Here is an 18,867-nt window from a genome sequence, read left to right on the forward strand (position 1 = left end):
TACATTCAACGCTAATATTGAGATGTGAGGTACTGTTCTACTCATCACGCTAGTTGGTGCCTTTATACCTTGTTCTTTTTCCCCCACTGTGTTATTCTTTTACAAGTCCTGTGAAATGTATGCTTTAAGGAGTTTCTTTTTTTGTATATTTTGACGTTTTGTTTCAAGATTTAGAACTCCTTTTACCATTTCTTGTAGTGCTGGCTTGGTAGTGGTGAATTCTCTCAGCGTTTGTTTGTGCTAAAAATGTTTTATCTCTCCTTCATTTATGAAACTAGCTTTGCTAGATACAAATTCCTTGTGTGACAATTTTTTTTTTTTTTTTTTTTTTAGTTTCGGGAAACTGAAGATGAGACCCCAATCCCTTCTTCTTGCTTGTAAGGTTTCTGCTGAGATGTCTGCTATTAATCTGATAGATTTTCCTTTATAGGTTAACTGATACTTTTGTCTCACAGCTCTTAAGATTCTTTCCTTTGTCTTGACATTAGATAAACTAATGACTGCATGCCTAGGTGATGGTCTTTTTGTGATGAGTTTTCCAGGTGTTCTTTGAGCTTATCACATTTGGATGTCTAGATCTCTAGTAAGACCAGGGAAGTTTTCCTCTATTATTCTCTCAAATAAGTTTTCCAAACTTTCAGATTTTTCTTCTTCTTCAGGAACACCAATTATCCTTATGTTTGGCCATTTAACATAATCCCACATTTCTTGGAGGCTTTGTTCATGTTTTTTTATTCTTTTTTCTTGGTCTTTGTCTTAGTGGGTTAATTTGAAAGCCTTGCCTTTTAGCTCTGAAGCTCCTTCTTCTACTTGTTCTAGTCTATTGTTGAATGTTTCCACTGCATTTTGTATTTCTCTAAGTATGCCTTTCATTTCTAGAAGTTGTGATTGTTTTTCCTTTATGATATCTATTTATCTGAGGAATTTTTCACCCATATCCTATACTGTTTTTTAATTTCTTTAAGTTGGTTTTCACCTTTCTCTGGTATTTCTTTGAGTAGCTTAATAATCAACCTTTCATATTCTTTATCTAGCAATTCAGAGATTTCTTCTGGGTTTGGCTCCATTGCTAGGGAACTGGTGTGATTTTGAGGAGTGTTATAGAGCCCTGTTTTGTCATATTACCAGAATTATTTTACTTTTCTTTTTTTTTTCATTTGAGTGGACGAATTCAGTGGAGAGGTCTGAAACTCAAGGCCTGCTGTTCAGATTCTCTTGTCCCACAGGATGATCCCCTGATATAATGCTCTCCCACTTTCCCCAGAGACGGGACTTCCTGAGAGCTGGACTGCAGTAATTGTTATGGCTCTTTTGGTTCTAGCCACCCAGCAGAGCTATCATGCTCCAGGCTGGTGGTAGAGAGGGTCTGCAAAAGTCCTGTGATGCAATCGGTCTTCAAATCTTCCAGCCATGGATACCAGCACCTACTCTGTTAGATGTGACAGGGAAGTGAAGTAGACTCTATGAGGGTCCTTGGTTGTGGATATGTTTAGTGTGCTGGCTTTCTTGAATGCTGGTTATACTAGCAGTGAAGTTGTCACATAGACACCCTTACGACTTCTGGTTAGCCAAGATGTTGTGGGCATTGGAATTAGGTGTTGTCTTCTTCTTTCTGAGATCAGAGTTATTCTGTCCTGAATTGCTATAATGGAGCTGGTTGGCCTCCAGCCAAGAGGTGGTACTTTCCAGAGAGAATTAGCTGCGGTAGTAGTAGGGGGCTCTAAGCTTGCCCTAAGATGGCCAGGATAAGTATTTTGGTTTCTCAGGCAATGGGATGGGCCATAAAACTCCCAAGAGATTGTCTTTTGTATTAGGCTACCAGGGTGGGTAGATAAATATTATCAGGTGGGGGAGGCTTATGCAAGTCTGGGCTCAGACTCTCCTTGGGTGGGGTTTGCTGCAGCCACAGTGGAGAATGGGGGAATGGTCCTCAGGTCAATGGGGTTATGTTCCAGAGGGGATCTTGGCCTCCTCTGCTGTGTTATACGGTTCATCAGGGAAGTGGGGGATAGCGAGAGGTCTCACCCAGCTCCCATACAGTTGGCGAGGCCAGTCTCACTCCCGCAGTGCTCTGCTCAGGCCTTGCCCCAGGCCATGAGCTACTTTACTGAGAAAGCTCCTATCTACAGATGCTCCCACATCCCCCAGACTTCACTCAAGAAAATTTGTACCCAGTCAAAACCACTGCCAATTTCAGGTGGGAGCTTCCTTTGCCCCAAGACCCTTTCCCAATTCCACTGGTTTTCTGCCCCGAGGTCCGCTGTGAGATATAGTGAAGGGATGGCTTCCTGGGGCTCAAGTTGGAGGCTGGGAGCATGTTCAAGGTATTTCCTGTGCTACTTGTACCTTCAAATTTCTTGCGACTCCCTAAACCCATTTCATCTCTAGGTAAGGTTAAATCCTTTGGTGATCTGGATTTTCAGATTGCCAAGTGGAGATGTGTGTTCAGAGGTAGGTTTTTCCCCCTTTCACATTTTGGGCACTCACAGTTTTTCACCTGTTTCACAGAATTTGCTTCTTTCAAAGGATGGGTGAATTCCTTCAGTTTTCCTGGTATGTTCCTACAGTGGTTCTTGGAACAAAAGATCATGGTGTGAGTCTCCAAATGCTGTTCTGTCCATCCATGTGGGAGCTACATGTTAGCTTTGTCTCCTATCCGCCATCTTCCCCAGAATCTCTGGATAAATTTTTTTAAGCTGGATTGATCTGATTTTAAATGTTTATCTCAAATATTATGATATAGTTACTATAAGACTATCCTCTCAAAATTTTTATTTTCTCTTATAAATTTACTTCAATAACAAATACATGTTTATTATCACACAGGTTCAAGATGATATACAGGAATTCAGAATTGCAAAAAATGTGATCTTAGTCCCTAAGAATCTCAGAGTCTGGTTAGAGAAGCATATACACTGGCCAAAAATGAAATGCAGAAGAATGCATTATCTGTCTCCTCAACCCATGCCTCTCCCATCTAATTTATCCTCTTTAGTAGAGATTTTCTGCAGAGGCCTGGATAATAAATATTTTCACCTGTGGAGGCCATATTGTCTCAGTTATACCTACATTCATGGAAGATAGCACTTGTAGACATTTTCTTATATAAATATTTCTAAAACTAAGAGTGACATCTCAATTTGAAGACTTCAGGAGTAATGTAAAAGACTTCAGGCCAGGCGTGGTGGCTCACGCCTGTAATCCCAGCACTTTGGGAGGCCGAGGTGGGTGGATCACAAGGTCAGGAGATCGAGACCATCCTGGCTAACATGGTGAAACCCCGTCTCTACTAAAAATACAAAAAAATTACCTGGGCGTGGTGGCGGGTGCCTATAATCCTAGCTACTCGGGAGGCTGAGGCAGTAGAATGGCTCGAACCCATGAGGCAGAGGTTGCAGTGAGCCGAGATCGCACCACTGCACTCCAGCCTGGGAGACACAGTGAGACTCTGTCTCAAAAAAAAAAACAAAAAAAACCAAAAAGACTTCATTCCCCTATCCTATCACAAAATGCTATGGACTAAAAGGGTAAACAAGTGGTTTTTAAACTTCAGTTTTAGTGGATTGCAAAAACAAGTCATTGGATTGTAGCTGCACTTTATAAATGATATAGAATAGAGTAGAAAATATCAGAATGCATTATACATACTAAGAATACATTTTATGTTTCTGTTTATATGTGCATATAAAGGTCTTTAATAAAAATTTTATTTCATATTCTTTTATTGTAAAGTTAGCAATGCATAGTCTTAAACTGACTAACTCAAATAATAGACAGGGCAAAAGTCTGTATGCAGATATGTAGGTGGTAAATGATTGTGCCTTAAGGTAACCAACAAATCCAAGAGGTAGCAGGGAGATGAGAAGGTGAAGGGGATGGTTCACAGATTCTAAAATGCTCCTGCTTCTCTGAATGGCTTACTGCATTCTTTTTAAATATTCAGCCTCTCACCTCAGTGTGAGTTATAAACACCTTTTCATTTTCTTCTATTAAGTGCCTTTCCTCAGGACAAAACTTTGACCTGAAATGTCCCTTTTCCTGTACTTCACCTGGCAAAAAGCCCATTCATTCTTCCAGGCCCATCTCAAATGCTAGCTGTTTTGCGCAGCTTTGCATCAGTCCACCAGGCATAGTTAATCGTTTTCTCCTCTTTGTTCTTTCAACACTGTGTTCGTGCTACTGCAGTAGCATTTATCACATTTTATTATGCTTGGTTTTATATGCCTTTCTCTCTGCTATTCCACTATGAGATTCTTGGGGATGGGGACAATTTTCATGACTAGTTGTAGACTTCCCAACACCCAGTACATTATCTGTGCATAGTAGGTGGTAGAGCCCTAAACGGAGAAAGCTTAGTGATGTGGTTAAGACTCTAGGCTTGAAACCCAGGATGCCACTGTGCAGTGGTGCAAACTTCGATAACTTATTTAGCTTATCTAAGCCAGCTTTCTCATCTGGCAATGAGTATAATATGATTAATCGACAGTGTTACTCTAAGGATGAAATGGAATTATGATATCAGGCTTTACTGCAGTGCCTGGCATTTGATAAGTTTTCAACAAACAGAATTTACCATTAGTATTGTTGTCATTATTATTATGATTACTGTTGAAAGGACAGCGGAAATGGCTACTGGAACTCCTGATACAAACGTATATAGTAACTGATAGTGTCGAAAGTGATTTTTGAAGTAAATAATTAAATTTTGTAATATACTCTGTGCTTTAGAAGAGAATGATAATATGAAAAGCAAGTATTGTAGACTTCTGGATGTTTGTTTTTATATTCAACTGGCCATGTTACTGATTTTTACTCTTATCTTTCCTCGATATTTTAAACTATTTTGGGGGAGAGGTTGAGGGGGGAGGAATGGAAAACAGGATTAAAATAATAAAATTTTGCTCCTGAAGACACTTCATAAACTTAATTGTGTAAAGTTGGGGCAGAATTTCTCAACCTCACCACTATTGACATTTTGGGCCAGATCATTCTTTGTCATATAGGGCTGTCCTGTGCATTGTAGGATGTTTAAACATTCATGGTCTCGACTCACCAAGTAATAGGACCACATTGTTCCTCCCTCCATCTTGTGACAACCAGAAATGTTTGAGGGGCATTTGATAAATATGCTCTGAACAAGGTGAGGAATGAAACCAAAAAGCAAATGTAAAGGTGATGATATCACCTTTATTATTTACAGAGCTGGGTTGGAGAAATGAGTTTCTGTCTGTTAACTGAGCTGGCTTGATAAAAATGAACACAGAAGAAGGCCGACTTATCCGCTGAGTTCCAGAGAGGAAAGTGTCATTAAAGAAGTAAGGAAAACTGATAATGTCTGAAGTCAGCTCATTCTCAAGAAAGAAAAATGGCAGGCGTGGTCCTTTGCTGAACATGACCAGATTTTAATGATTTCCTTCCCATTTTGGATTTTAGGCAGACATGGTCAAATTAATTATAATCTTTGGTTCCTGATACCTTGTAATCACTGTCTATAGAGGCCAGCTTTTATTTATTTAAACAGTTATTTTTAATAATATAATTTATACCTACTAACATGCTACCCAAAATAAAACTGGAAATGCAACAATTGTCGCATCGAATCACATAGAGCTTCCCAACCCATCCTTCTGCCTCTCCCACTTGAGCAGCATCATCCTGATATATATCTTTCCCAAATTTACCAACAAAATAAATCCCTCCACCTCCATGGGGTAGAATGAGCAAAGTCAGCAGGCAGAGGTCAGAAATTAGCTTCAGGAAAATGCTGCCTCAAGGAAAATTCTTCCTCAAGGAAACTAGGAAGGAAGAAAAGGTTTACCTTCTAACAGATGGTGTTGAAATTTGTATGTTTACTTACTGTTTCAGGATTTCAGGGTGTCCCTAGGAACTAAATATATGTCATTAAACTTTAAGAAGATTATAGGAAGTGTTTAGAAAGTGAAGGGCTATTACTTTTTATTAGTGTAGAACTGCTTTTGTTGAATTGAGTGCATGGTGATGGTACTGGACATCCACAAACCTGGCATGTGCAAACCTACCTTCTCATTTTGTTCCCCTTAATACCCACATTTTATTTTACATGCTGAGAATATTTTATATTTTAATATAAAAAAGTACTCTTTCTGTGGATTGAACCTCTCTCAAATACGAGTTTTGTGATTTTATTTTCTTGCACAATGAAAAGAGTTCTTTCAATATTAGGAGCATACCATTTTACAGTTGATCCAATCTAACATCTCCTCCAGGGCAGCAAGTTAATAACAAATGGCGCTGTAATGACAGATTCAGGTTTATCTTACTACACACACACACGCACACACACACAATCTATTTTTGCCACGCTTCAGAATCTGGGTAGCAGTTGAAGAAGAACCAACATATGAAGTCACATATCCATGGTACCTGAGTTTCTCTGAGTTTTCAAAGGAGCTATGATTCTAAGTTTCATTGCAAACCACACGATATTACAAAGGGCACTAAGTTAAGGAAGGAGTGACGAAGAGTCCTCACTAAAGAATAAGCTCCGTGGCATAGGGATCTTTGCCATCTTACTGCAGCATCTTTAGAATCTAGAACATAAACTGGTTCATAACTGTATCGTTATCTGGAAAAGCAGAGTCCTGGTGATAAATAACAACAATCACATCCAGTTCATGAGCACATTCCATTGGCTGTGCCTTATGCTGTGTGGGTCTACATTGGTAACTTAATTTAATCCCCCTAGCATGAGTGTTATTATTATCCTCAGCTGCTTTTTTCTTGAGAAAACTGAGGCACAGAGGAGTGGAATGATTTGCTGTAGTTCATACAGTTAATAAATATAGAGCCAGAATTAGGACCATATAATTTCTGCCAGCCCATCTCCTCACAAACTGGAAAGACAATGTGGCGGTGACCCAGCTCCTTGTTTTGCTTCTGCCATCAACTAAATAATGCTGTGCAAGTTACCAGTCCTCTGCATATCAGAGTCCTTTTCACTGGAATGCTGAGTTCATAGTCAATCAAGAAGAGCCTGTCCATATATGAATAATCCATGCACAATCTTTAGACTAAGATACATCACTATCTTCTGATATTTTATTACATATTCAAAGAAAGCTTGAATTGATCTTAATTTCCACAAAGTATTTTATGTTTTTGATGACATATCCCTTCTTTATTTGCTTTGTGTTGAAATTACTTTGGTATATTGTCTAAGGTTCAACTAGGGAATGATTTCTTGGTTATTTCAGATAAAGATCATTAAAAATAATGTGTGCCTAGATTGGGAGAAATGTGACTAGTCTCAGGCAAAAATAGAAATTAGATAATAGGTACATGAACTTGAATAGCTCTTCATCCCTATCCTTTAATGCGACATGTGCAATTTAGGCATTGTTTTTTTTTTTTCTTTTAACTTTTAGTCAGTTCCCTTAGCCCTTATGGAACTATTTTAAAAATAAAATAAACCTGACTTTGTGAACACCGGATTGTAGATTAACCCACACTGTAACAAACAAGGAAGGGGTAAGATTTCGAAGGCAAAGTTGTCTTCACTTGAATCTTGTCTCTGCTACTTTCTACCTATGCAGCCTTAGGGCACTTGATTTCAGAGCCTCAAGTTCACCATTTCTGTAATAAGAATAATATACCTATCAGATACCTCCATGAAAAGAATGAAAACTACCCTTGTTAGGAAACAAATCAAGCATAAATGAAAAGGTATGTCTTAAGCCCATCTTGGTGAAGCTGAACACCTTGTATGATAATGATTACATTGTATTCTAGTATCAGGTTTATATTGTCTGGATATTAGACAATTTGTTCCTGGTCCGTGTCCGTGTTTCACAGTCATAACAATTTTGTTATCAGCTAATTTTATTTAACAGGATATTTATATAACACTATGTGCCGAACACCATTTTAAGTTCTTTGTAAATGTTAACTTATTTAATCATCATACTACTCTGTTTATTCTAATATCTGCACATCCTTAGAACATCACAGACATCTCGCGCTCTCCTCATAAAACCCTCCACTGTATCATCATTTCTACTTAAAGACTGAGTAAATCAAACGCATATACCTACCATGAAACAGCATCAAGTCTCCTAACCAGGTCTGCAAAACTTAGATGAAATGCTGTTTCAACTCTGCACTAAAGAATCCCAAGCTGAGCCTTCTCTTTTCAAGCCCCTGCCTTCTTTTGGTGCTACTTAAAACTTTTTCTTACTGGCTTTCCATCTGTTATTTTTAGCTTGCAAAAATACTCTACTGTTCTTTGAAATGTCAGTCACCACAGCCCACAAGGTATAATTTTTGGGACAAGAGATTTTACCTACGTCTCTACATGTGTATTTTATATATTTCATTTTTTGTGATGAACTTACCATGGTAGGTACTATTTTTTTTTTATTTTTATTTTTTGCATAGGCGAAGTGTTCTAAGATGCTAGAAACAGGAGATGATGTTTGAATTCTAAGGTACACACTATCCTTTGGCAGAGGCAAAGGAAGTTGAAATTAATTGCTGAAGCTATGAAATGTTAAATCATTCAAGGGATATTAAATGTTGTGGAAAACAACAATATTGTGAGGGGTTCTACGTATTTGGAATAGTGTTCAACTTTCTGAACACATCATGTGGCTTTTGAAGTTACACTCATATTAATTTTGAGTGAGCATGGCAAAATATAACCATGACATTTTTCTAGGGTGACTTTTTCAAACTACAATTAAAATTTAAAACATTTGCTCACCTATCTTTCTTGTGAATAAAATAAACTCAGGGTTAACAGTTGCAATATCTTCGTTAATGAGAAATTTTGCACGTTTAGTACTCCAAATTCTTGGTTATCCAGCAAGGTTTGATATTAAATTAACTGGATGGAAGAGTTGCAGAGTTGTTAGAATGAGAGTTTTACTATCAGAACAACCTGTAAAATGTAGATTAATTCATCTAACAAATCAGTTTTGAGCATCTGCTATGTGAATAGATACTGAGGCTACAATACAGTGGTGAGTAAAAACAATTATGCTACTTATTCTTATGGGTCTTACAGTTCAGTTGATAAAGCAGGGGATGGTAATAAATTATATGTAAATTTACAATTGTATTTACTATTGCAATGGAGAGGTTCATGGAGCTATTTTATGCTATGCAAGTATGTACTAAGGGGAACTAACCTGGTCTGGGAAGGCTGACGGGATAGCACTGGGAAGGAGTAAGAATAGCTTTGCAATGCTTCTCAAGAAAACTTAAAAATCCATACCCTTGGGACCAGCATTTCCACACTGAGGCATTTTTCATAAAGGAATAATTCAGGTTGTGCTAAGCATTTTAGCTATTAAGACGAGGCATTGTTTTTATTACCAAAATATTGGAAAGAGCTTATATATTCAAATGTAAATGATTAGTTACATTTATATTATAAATATTAAGCTATATCGACTATCAGAAATCTTTTTTAAAGAACATAAAAGTTTTTATTGTCATAAGAGATGTTTAGTGGAAAAGATTAGGTTACAAAATAGTGAACATTAAAAAGGCCTTTACCTTCATCCTGACCCTACCCTTCCTAGTTACTCAATTTATTCTATTTGATTTCAAATGTATAAATGAGAGTAAGAGTTATAGCGGTTACTACTAGCTACCATTTAGCACATGCCAGCCCTATGCTAAACATTTTACATCTGTTATTTCAGTTGATTTCATATAAACCAGTGAAATAGGTATTATTACATTTATTTCTTTTTCTGTATGGAATTTTTAAATGTATCAATACAGATGTGTATTCCCTATGCAACAAAGAAAGAATTGCTTCAATGCTCCTGCTGTTTACCGTGAATTTATCTATTGCATTTTATCTAAGATAAATACTTTGTTCTCTTGCAACAGCTTTCTGTGAAGAGGGCTGCAGATACGGTGGAACATGTGTGGCTCCTAACAAATGTGTCTGTCCATCTGGATTCACAGGAAGCCACTGCGAGAAAGGTAATCTAGCTTGTTTTATGGGGGATAGGGACAAAGATTGGTAGAAAGATTGATTCAGAAAGAATAACAGCTCTTTCTTTAGAAATAATACTGTGGGTTGACTTGATACATTGTGTTGTGACGGTGGATGTGGCTCTCCCAAAGTGGGTACCTTGCTTAAAAGCCTACCTCTCTCTGAAAATAGAGCTTCATTCGCCTTCCCTCCAACGATTTAATTTTAGCAAGGTCAAGTCTTTTCTCTGCTATAGCTCAGTGTGCATTTTTAGTGCTAATTAGAGATAAAGCCTGATGAACTGACCTGCCTCACTTATCATCTACTGGGTAGCATCACACACAGTTATTAGGATTATAACAATCTGCTGTGTCAACGGAATCTAAATTAGCAGCACATCCTTCTTGCATAAAACCACATTAAATAATTCCAGCAGCAGGTTTATTGGTGTGCTTGAGATTTTATTCTAATATTGGTTTATTAGGAACATTATCATTCATAGACCTGATAATATAAGCCAATTAGTGTAAGTAAGATTACATTATGTGCAACTTTCTATTTGCAATAAATGTTGCGTTTACATTTGGTACTATTTGGTGAAATCCAACTCATTGATTGGAGAAGCCCTCCTATTTGTGTATAAGTGAAATTTGATGTTCAATGCCAATGTATGTGTCAGTGCAAACAAGGGGTTTATGACATGTAAAAGTGAATATTTCAGTTTGTTTTTCCATGTGTTTTGTTAGGGTAAAATCACTGCATTGTGTTTTTTTTCTGGCTCTGGAATGTCACACTTACTGCTTTTCATATCATAGCATAGAAAAATGGAAATAGGATGTCACATTTATTATCCTTATTATTACATGACGGGAGAGGTGTCTTCATCTGGTGCCAGTGATATAAGCAAAGTTCTTGTTTCCTTTCCTTCATGTTTAGAAGCTTCTGAATTTAGATAACATTTTTTATGTGCCCATTTATTATTTCTCACCCTGACCAACCTATTACATTGCACTGCCTGTATATTTATGAGGCAGTCTAATCCTTTTAAAAACATGTCAAAAGGTAACTAAAATTGTTCAGTAAGGAAGTCAGTGAACAATATTTGCACCACTGTTTCTATACTTTGTGACATTATCAACAAATAAAAATATAACAAATAATAACTGTTTTTTCTTAAAAAAATATGAAAGAACCATGTACTACCTTTGCGCAGTGCAAGAGAATTACCACATAGAGCTAAAGAATTCTTGCTAAAAGCAAAGAAACTTAAGGGTAGCTTAGGACACATGTCTTTACTGAACTACCTTTAATTTTAAGTAGGTTTTTTAAAATGAAAAAAAAAAACTAAAAAAAAACTAATTCTTACTGCTTCCTGTAGAACTGCTGTATTTCCCTAAACTGAATACACAGAATTAATGGGGAAAGAATGGTAATAATGATAATGTCAATAATCATGGATACTACTACTAATGATATGTCATTTATTATGCAATAATTGTTAGGATTTTTAAATGAATATTTTAAGATTAAACAAAGGAGTTAGATATTATTACTGTTATTTTATATGTAATCAAACTAAAATTTAGCTAGTGTAAGTAACTTATGCAATTATTAGAACTGAGAATAAAACACAGTTGTGTCCCACAAAGCCTGTGTTATCAAACCTTGCATGGGTTTTTCAAGGATACTACATGGATTTTTTATTAAAATATATATTCTTGGGCCACCTCTCCAAACTAGATGGAATATCAGGGGATGGTTTCATGAATCTGCATTTTCACCAAGCACCTCAGGATATTTAACCATAGCAACTACTGTAACATTCTTATTTTTTTACATTAGAAATAACTGGAGGGAAACATTACCTTAGACCAGGGCCTGTGATCAGTAGCAGACCAGGAGGAATTGATTATGGTGTCTCATGCCTTCTTGATTTGTCCTTTGTCCTTTTCTCTGCTGAGTAAGTGGGTGATTGCATCAGCGCTTACAGTCTGGTTTGTAATGTGAAGTCAGAAAAATATAAAGGAGAAAATCAAGACCAGGGAAAAAGCTAGACAGAGATAGGCAAGCATGGGTCCCTATGTAAATATTAAATTGACATGGAGAATTGCATATTCTTGAACTCTTGCACAGTCATCATAAAGGGAAAAAATACAATAAAATAAAACAAGATTTCTCTGCATTTAATGCTATACTTCATCTGTAGCAAAGTCATTCCACTTAATATTGGCCAATACTCAAATTCTATCAGATTTTTCATGGAATGAATAGAGTACATAGTTTTCAGTCAGTTGTGTGCAAGGGATCTAAATAAATTATAGGCTAAACACTGAAAATCTGTGCCATTATCTTGTCTGAGTTATTTTGTCATGTTGATCATTAGCAATAAACATTAAATAAGTCTATTTGCCTTCGAATAGTTGTGCTAGATGCCTTGAGACTCATAGTGCCCAAGGAAAAATGCAAATGAATTGTGAATGTCTTGTGGCATGATTACACTAAATCTTTCATTTGATTTGTTTTAATTTTAAGACTAAGTAAATGGTCCCATTTGAGCTATATAGAATCCACTTATGTTTAGTCTGAAGCATGTTCTCTTATCCCCCTAGTTATTGGTTTTATTCATTGCTTGCAATATTCAGCCTTTCAAAATTCAAGTACACTTAGTAAAATCATTTAAATAATTTGTTAAAGAAAATTCCTATCTGATGTTAATAATCCCTCTTGTGTTTGGTATGTAACACACAGATGAACAACTCTGCATTTACTTTCCATTGATGACATTTCAGTAACCTTAAACTTTTCATAACCCCCGTTAAGCAAACACTTTGCCTCCTTTGGTTTCTAAACAACATATAATTCTAGTTCTTCTCCTACCCTTCGACTTCCTTCTCTGTGTGCTTAGTTTGGTTTGGTTTTACAATTAGCATGGAGATGTGTAAAGAGAAAGATGAGTGAAGAATCAGTAAGAGGAGTAGTTTTGCCACTCTTAGGATGGAAAAGGGCTGCTGGTAAATGCTGTCTTCTCAACCTGGCTAAGAACTAAAAGGACAGAATGCCACACGGATGTAATGTAGCCACCTACAAAACAGCATGAAACAACACAAAGTCCTCCTAGAGAATTTTCACATGTAAAATCAAAGAGCTACACTAAATCCAGAGATATGTTAACTGCCACAAAACAGCAGAAAATCACCCTCTAAGAAGTATGTAAGACTAAGTTTTCTATTTGGTACTTTTTTCTATTTTTTTTTAGTGGCTTAAAACAACAAATGTTTATTATCTCATAGTTTCTATGGTTTGAAATTTGAGAGCAGCTTAGCTGAGTGGTTCTAGCTCAGGGACTTTTATGAGATTGCAGTCAAGATGTTGACTGGGCCAGTGATTGTCTGAAGGTTGGGGAGTCTGTTTCCAAGATGGCTCACTCATGTGGCGATTGGCAGGAGGCCTCAGTTTTTCATTTTGTGGGCCTCTCCACAGGCTACATGAGAGGCCTTATAACATGGCCACTGGAATCCTCCACGTCAAGTGATGAGAAAGAGAGTGAAAGCAAGGAGGAAGCTGTAATGCTTTTTGTGACTCGATCAAATGCTGTTCACGTTGGCCATGTTCTATTCCTTAAAGGAGACTCACTCTAGCCCACACTCAAGGAGAGAGGAATTAGGCACCACCTCTTAAAAAAAACGATTGTCAAAGTATTTGTGGGCATATTTTAAAACCACCACACCGTGAACCCTGTTATTTATTCTCAAACCTTGGCTCTGATTTTAAACTCCTTGCTTTGGAACCTTTTCCATACCTCTCAAACTTCCCTTGAAATTTTCTGGTTTTAGTCTTTGACTCCCTACAGCTTGTACTCTTGATCATGGAACAGGATATATTGCTTACTTATCTGACGTTGAACAGCCACAAACTGGGATTCAGCTACCAGGCTGTGTGGAACTGACTGTGTGTGTCTGTGTGTGTGTGTGTGTGTGTGTGTGTGTATGGTCTTCTGTGTGTGCACATGCAGGTGTGGACTTGCACATCCAAACAGAGAAGAAGGAAGAAGGCAGGAGTTTATGGATGTGAATGTAGGTGGATCCTAATGTGTGTTCTTAATCCTTTTTTCAACTTTTATTTTAGATTCAGGAGTTACATGAACAGGTTTCTCACCTGTGTATACTGCATGATGCAATAAAATCCTAGAGACAGGATGAGTAATCCTGTCACTTAGGTACTGAGAACAGTACTCAATAGTTAGTTTTTCAGCCCTTGCCCCCTCCTTTCCCACTCTAGTAGTTCCCAGTTTCTATCATTGCCATCTTTATGTCCATATTTACCTAATGCTTCGCTCCCACTTATAGTGAGAAAATGAGGTACTTGATTTTCTGTTCCTGTGTTAATTAACTTAAAATAATGGCTTCCAATTTCAGCCATGTTTCTGCAAAGGACATGATTTCATTCTTTTTATTACTGTTTAGTATTCCATGGTGTATATGTACCATATTTTCTTTATCCACTCCACTATTGAGCACTTAGATTGATTCTATATATTTGTGAATGTCTACTGTGAATAGTGCTGCAATGAACATGTGAGTGCATGTGTCTTTTTGGTAGAAAGATTTGTTTTATTTTGGGTATATATACAGTAATGGGATTGCTGGATCAAATGGTAGTTTTAAGTTCTTTGAGATATCTCCAAACTGCTTTACACAGTAGCTAAACTAATTTACATTCCCACCAACAATGTATAAGTGTTCCCTTTTCTCTGCAGCCTCACCAGCATCTGTTGTTTTTTGACTTTTTAATAATAGCCATTCTGACTGGTGTGAGATGGTATTTCACTGTGATTTTGATTTTTATTTCTCCAATGATTAGTAATGTTGAGCATTATTTTATATATTTGTTGGCTGCTTGTATGTCTGTCATCTTTTGAGAAGTGTTTGTTCATGTCTCTTGTCAGTTTTTTAATGGAGTTATGTGTTTTTGCTTGTTGAATTGCTTATGTTCCTTATATATTCTGAATATTAGGCCTTTGTTGGAAGCATAGTTTGTGAAGATTTTCTCCCATTCTGTAGGTTGTCTGCTTACTCTGTTGATAGTTTATTTTGCCTTGCAGAAGCTCTTTAGTTGAATTAAGTCCTACTTGTCAATTTTTGTTTTTGTTGCAATTGCTTATGAAGAGTTAGGCATAAATTCTTTCCTAAGGCTGATGTCCATAGTGGTGTTTTCTAGATTTTTTTATAGGATTCTACAGTTTGAGGTCTTATATTTAATTCTTTAATCCATCTTGAGTTAATTTTTTGTATATGGTGAAAGGTAGGAGTCCAGTTTTATTCTTGTGCATATGGCTAGCCAGCTATCTCAGCACCATTTATTGAATAGGGAGTCTTTTTCCCACTGCTTATTTTTGTCAACTTTATTGAAGATCAGATGGCTGTGGGTGTGCAGCTTTATTTCTGGGTTCTCTGTTCTGTTCCATTGGTCTCTGTGTCTTTTTTTACAAGTACCATGCTGTTTTGGTTATTGTAGCCATATAATATAGTTTGTTGTCAGGTAGTGTGTGATGCCTCTAGCTTTGTTCCTTATGCTTAGCATTGCTTTGCTATGCAGTCTTTTTGTTTTGGTTCCAAATGAATTTTAGAATAGTTTTTTCTGGTTCAGTGAAAACTTGCATCAGCAGTTTGATAGGAAGAACATTGAATTTTGTAGGTTGCTTTGGGCAGTATGGCCATTTTAATGATATCGATTCTTCCAATCCATGAGCATGGAATGTTTTTCCATTTGTTTGTGTCATCTATGATTTATTATAGCAGTGCTTTGTAGTTCTCCTTGTAGAAGTATTCCACCTCCTTGGTTAGATGTATTTCGAGGTATATTTTTGTGTGGCTATTGTAAATGGAATTGTGTTCTTGATTTGGCTGTCAGTTTGAAAGTTATTGGTGTATAGAAATGATACTAATTTTTATACATTCATTTTCTATCCTGAAACTTTACTGAAGTCATTTATCAGTTCCAGAAGCCTTTTGGTAGTCTTTAGGGCTTTCTAGATATAGGATTGTATTATGCATGGAGAGAGACAGTTTGACTTCTTCTTTTCCTAACAGGCTGCCTTTTATTTCTTCCTCTTGCCATATTGCTCTGGTTAGCACCTCCAATACTATGTTGAATAGGAGTGGTGAGAGTGAATATCTTTGTCTTGTTCCAGTTCTCAAGAGGAATGCTTCCAGTTTTTGCCCAATCAGTGTGATGTTGGCTGTGGGTTTGTCATAGAAGGCTCCTATTATTTTGAGGTGTGTTCCTACAATGGCTAATCTGTTGAGAGTTTTCATCATGAAGAGATATTGGATTTTATCAAAAGCATTTGCTGCATCTATGGAGATAATCATATGGTTTTCATTTTTAATTCTGTTTATGTAGTGAATAACATTTATTGATTTGTATTTGTTGAACCAACTTCACATCCCAGGAATGAAGCTTATCTCATTATGGTGAGTTAACTTTTTCATATCCTGTTGAATGCAGTTTGCTAGTATTTTGTTGAGAATTTTTGCAGCTATGTTCATCAGGCACAATGGCCTTTAGTTTTCTTTTATCATTGTACCTTTGTCAGGTTTTGCTATTAGGGTGATGCTGTCTTTGTAGAATGAGTTAGGGAAGAGTCCCTTTCTTTGATTTTTTTGGAATAGTTTTAGTAGAATTGGTCAGCTCTTTGTATGTCTGGTAGAATTTGACTGAATCCATCTGGTCCAGGGCATTTTTGCATGGTAGAATTTTATTCTAAATTCAGTTTTGGAACTTGATATTGGTCTATTCAGCATTTCAATTTCTCTCTGATTCAGTATTGGGAGATAATGTGTTTCCAGGAATTCATCCATTTCTTCTAGATTTGCTAGTTTGTGTGTGTAGTGGTGTTCATAATAGCCTGTGCGGATCTTTTGTATTTCTGTGGGATCTGGTTGTAATGTCATAGATCAGGATTTCTTAACCTAGAAGACACTATTGACATTTTAGTTCAGATAATTCTTTATTGTGGAGGGCTGTCTTATGCATTGTAGGATGTTTAGCATCATCCCTGGACTTTATTCATGAAATGTAATTAGTAGTACACCTCCAGTTGTGACCATCAAAAATGTTTTCATACCTATCACCTTAAACATTTGTCATTTCTTTGTGGTGAGAGCATTCAAAATTAAATAAAGCTTTTAAAAAGTCTTTAGTAAAATTAAAGAAAAATTCTCCAGACATTGCCAAATATCCCCTGGGAGACAAAATTTCATCCCATTAAGAACTCGTGGTCTAGATGTAGCATTTTAAAAAGTCTTTTTAAAAAATATGCATATATATGTATATATATTATAGATAATCATGTCTCAGTGTTATTTGATAATAATATGAAAATTATAAGCTTTTTTTGACAAGAAAAACACTTAATAATCTCTCGAACATTTTTAGAAGTACTTAGGGTTTACTTTGATTAGAAAATGCTTAACCATTCAAGAGCCAGAGACTGGATGATATCCATCATGTGCTATGAGAGGCACACCTTCTTACAGTCTTAGGAACCAGGTTGGTATGGAAACTCAGCCTACTCTATGTTCACCCTCTCTCAATGGTGGAATAAACATGATTCTCCAATTCCACCCAAGGAACATGTGACTCCAAACCTTGTGTTCTCCTAAAGGAAGATAGTATACTTATCCTCTTTATTAGAAGAAAAATTTAAATGTATGTAATAATGAAAGTATTTCTCTTATGGTGTAAGACTTAGACACACACACTTATACTTTTTTTTTTTTTTTTTGAGACAAAGTCTCACTCCATCGCCCTGGCTGGAGTGCAGTGATGCGATCTTGGCTCACAGCATCCTCCACCTCCTGGGTTCAAGCGATTCTTGTGCCTCAGCCTCCCGAGTAGCTGGGATTACAGATGTTCTCCACCACACCCAGCTAATTTTTGTATTTTTAGTAGAGATGGGGTCTTGCCATGTTGGTCAGGAGGGTCTCAAACTCCTGGCCTAATGAGATCCACCTGCCTCAGCCTCCCAAAGTGTGCCCGGCCAACACTTGTACATTTTAAGGAGAATTTGCACTGAAATGCTTTCTGTATTACAAAGCCACTCAATTAATCATTTTTTTTTGGTAGGAAATTGGACTGGGCTGTAAATCAAGTTATTTATTTATAGTGGTACAGACAAGCCTGCCAATTATACTACATTTCCCCATTGTGTATTATATGAATTATAGGGTGTATAAATACAATTGTGTAAATATCAGGTATCTATAACCAGTGATTTGTGAATCAGACTGAGAACTGGACACAACTACCCAAGGTGTAGGCTAGAACACAGTCTAGTATAAAATAATTGGAAAAAAATGCTGATGCTATAAAAATAGCAGACCTTGACTTTTTCCTCCACATTTGTTCAGAAATAGGTTCATTTACTGTAACTATTATTAAATAAACTCTCATAAGCTTTGAACCTCTCACAGTATCCAAGTGTTTTTGAAATATAGTAAGTATCTGATCAAGAATATTTAGGGATATCAGTAAAAAGCAAACACCTTTGAACAGCTTTGTTCATTCACAATATAATTTTGAGTGGTTTTCTCCTGTTTTGCTTATATGATTTTCCAATTTTCAAAATAATACATTTAAATTATGTTTGTAATAACAAATGATTTTTAAAAGCTTAAAATAAAGAGAACATAACAGTCAAAATTTTTCTTAGTTACTTGTGATTTTTTTAACCTTTTCTAAAGGAAAAATTTTGCAGAAAAATTTATTCTACTATCTTTTCTGTGCCCCACGGACTTGCAGATATGTAGACAGAGAGTAATAGTTTGCCTGAAGTATATTGTCAATTTACCAGGTAAAAAGAATGATCAGAAACAAAGACTTCTATGCTCTTTCATATTTTA

General features: G+C 36.5%; 1 protein-coding gene across 2 annotated transcripts in view; it reads left to right on the forward strand.

Moving 5' to 3' along the window:
- Positions 1 to 18,867, forward strand: part of NELL1 (neural EGFL like 1) — a 914,558-nt gene that overhangs the window by 700,547 nt on the left and 195,144 nt on the right. For both annotated transcript variants that reach the window (XM_019037681.4, XM_019037682.4), the window contains exon 15: positions 9,877 to 9,972. In XM_019037681.4, coding sequence (XP_018893226.3) covers positions 9,877 to 9,972 — 96 coding nt within the window. The remainder of the gene's footprint in view (positions 1 to 9,876; positions 9,973 to 18,867) is intronic.

The sequence above is a fragment of the Gorilla gorilla genome, chromosome 9, assembly GCF_029281585.2.
Source record: "Gorilla gorilla gorilla isolate KB3781 chromosome 9, NHGRI_mGorGor1-v2.1_pri, whole genome shotgun sequence".
Taxonomy (NCBI): Eukaryota; Metazoa; Chordata; class Mammalia; order Primates; family Hominidae; genus Gorilla; species Gorilla gorilla.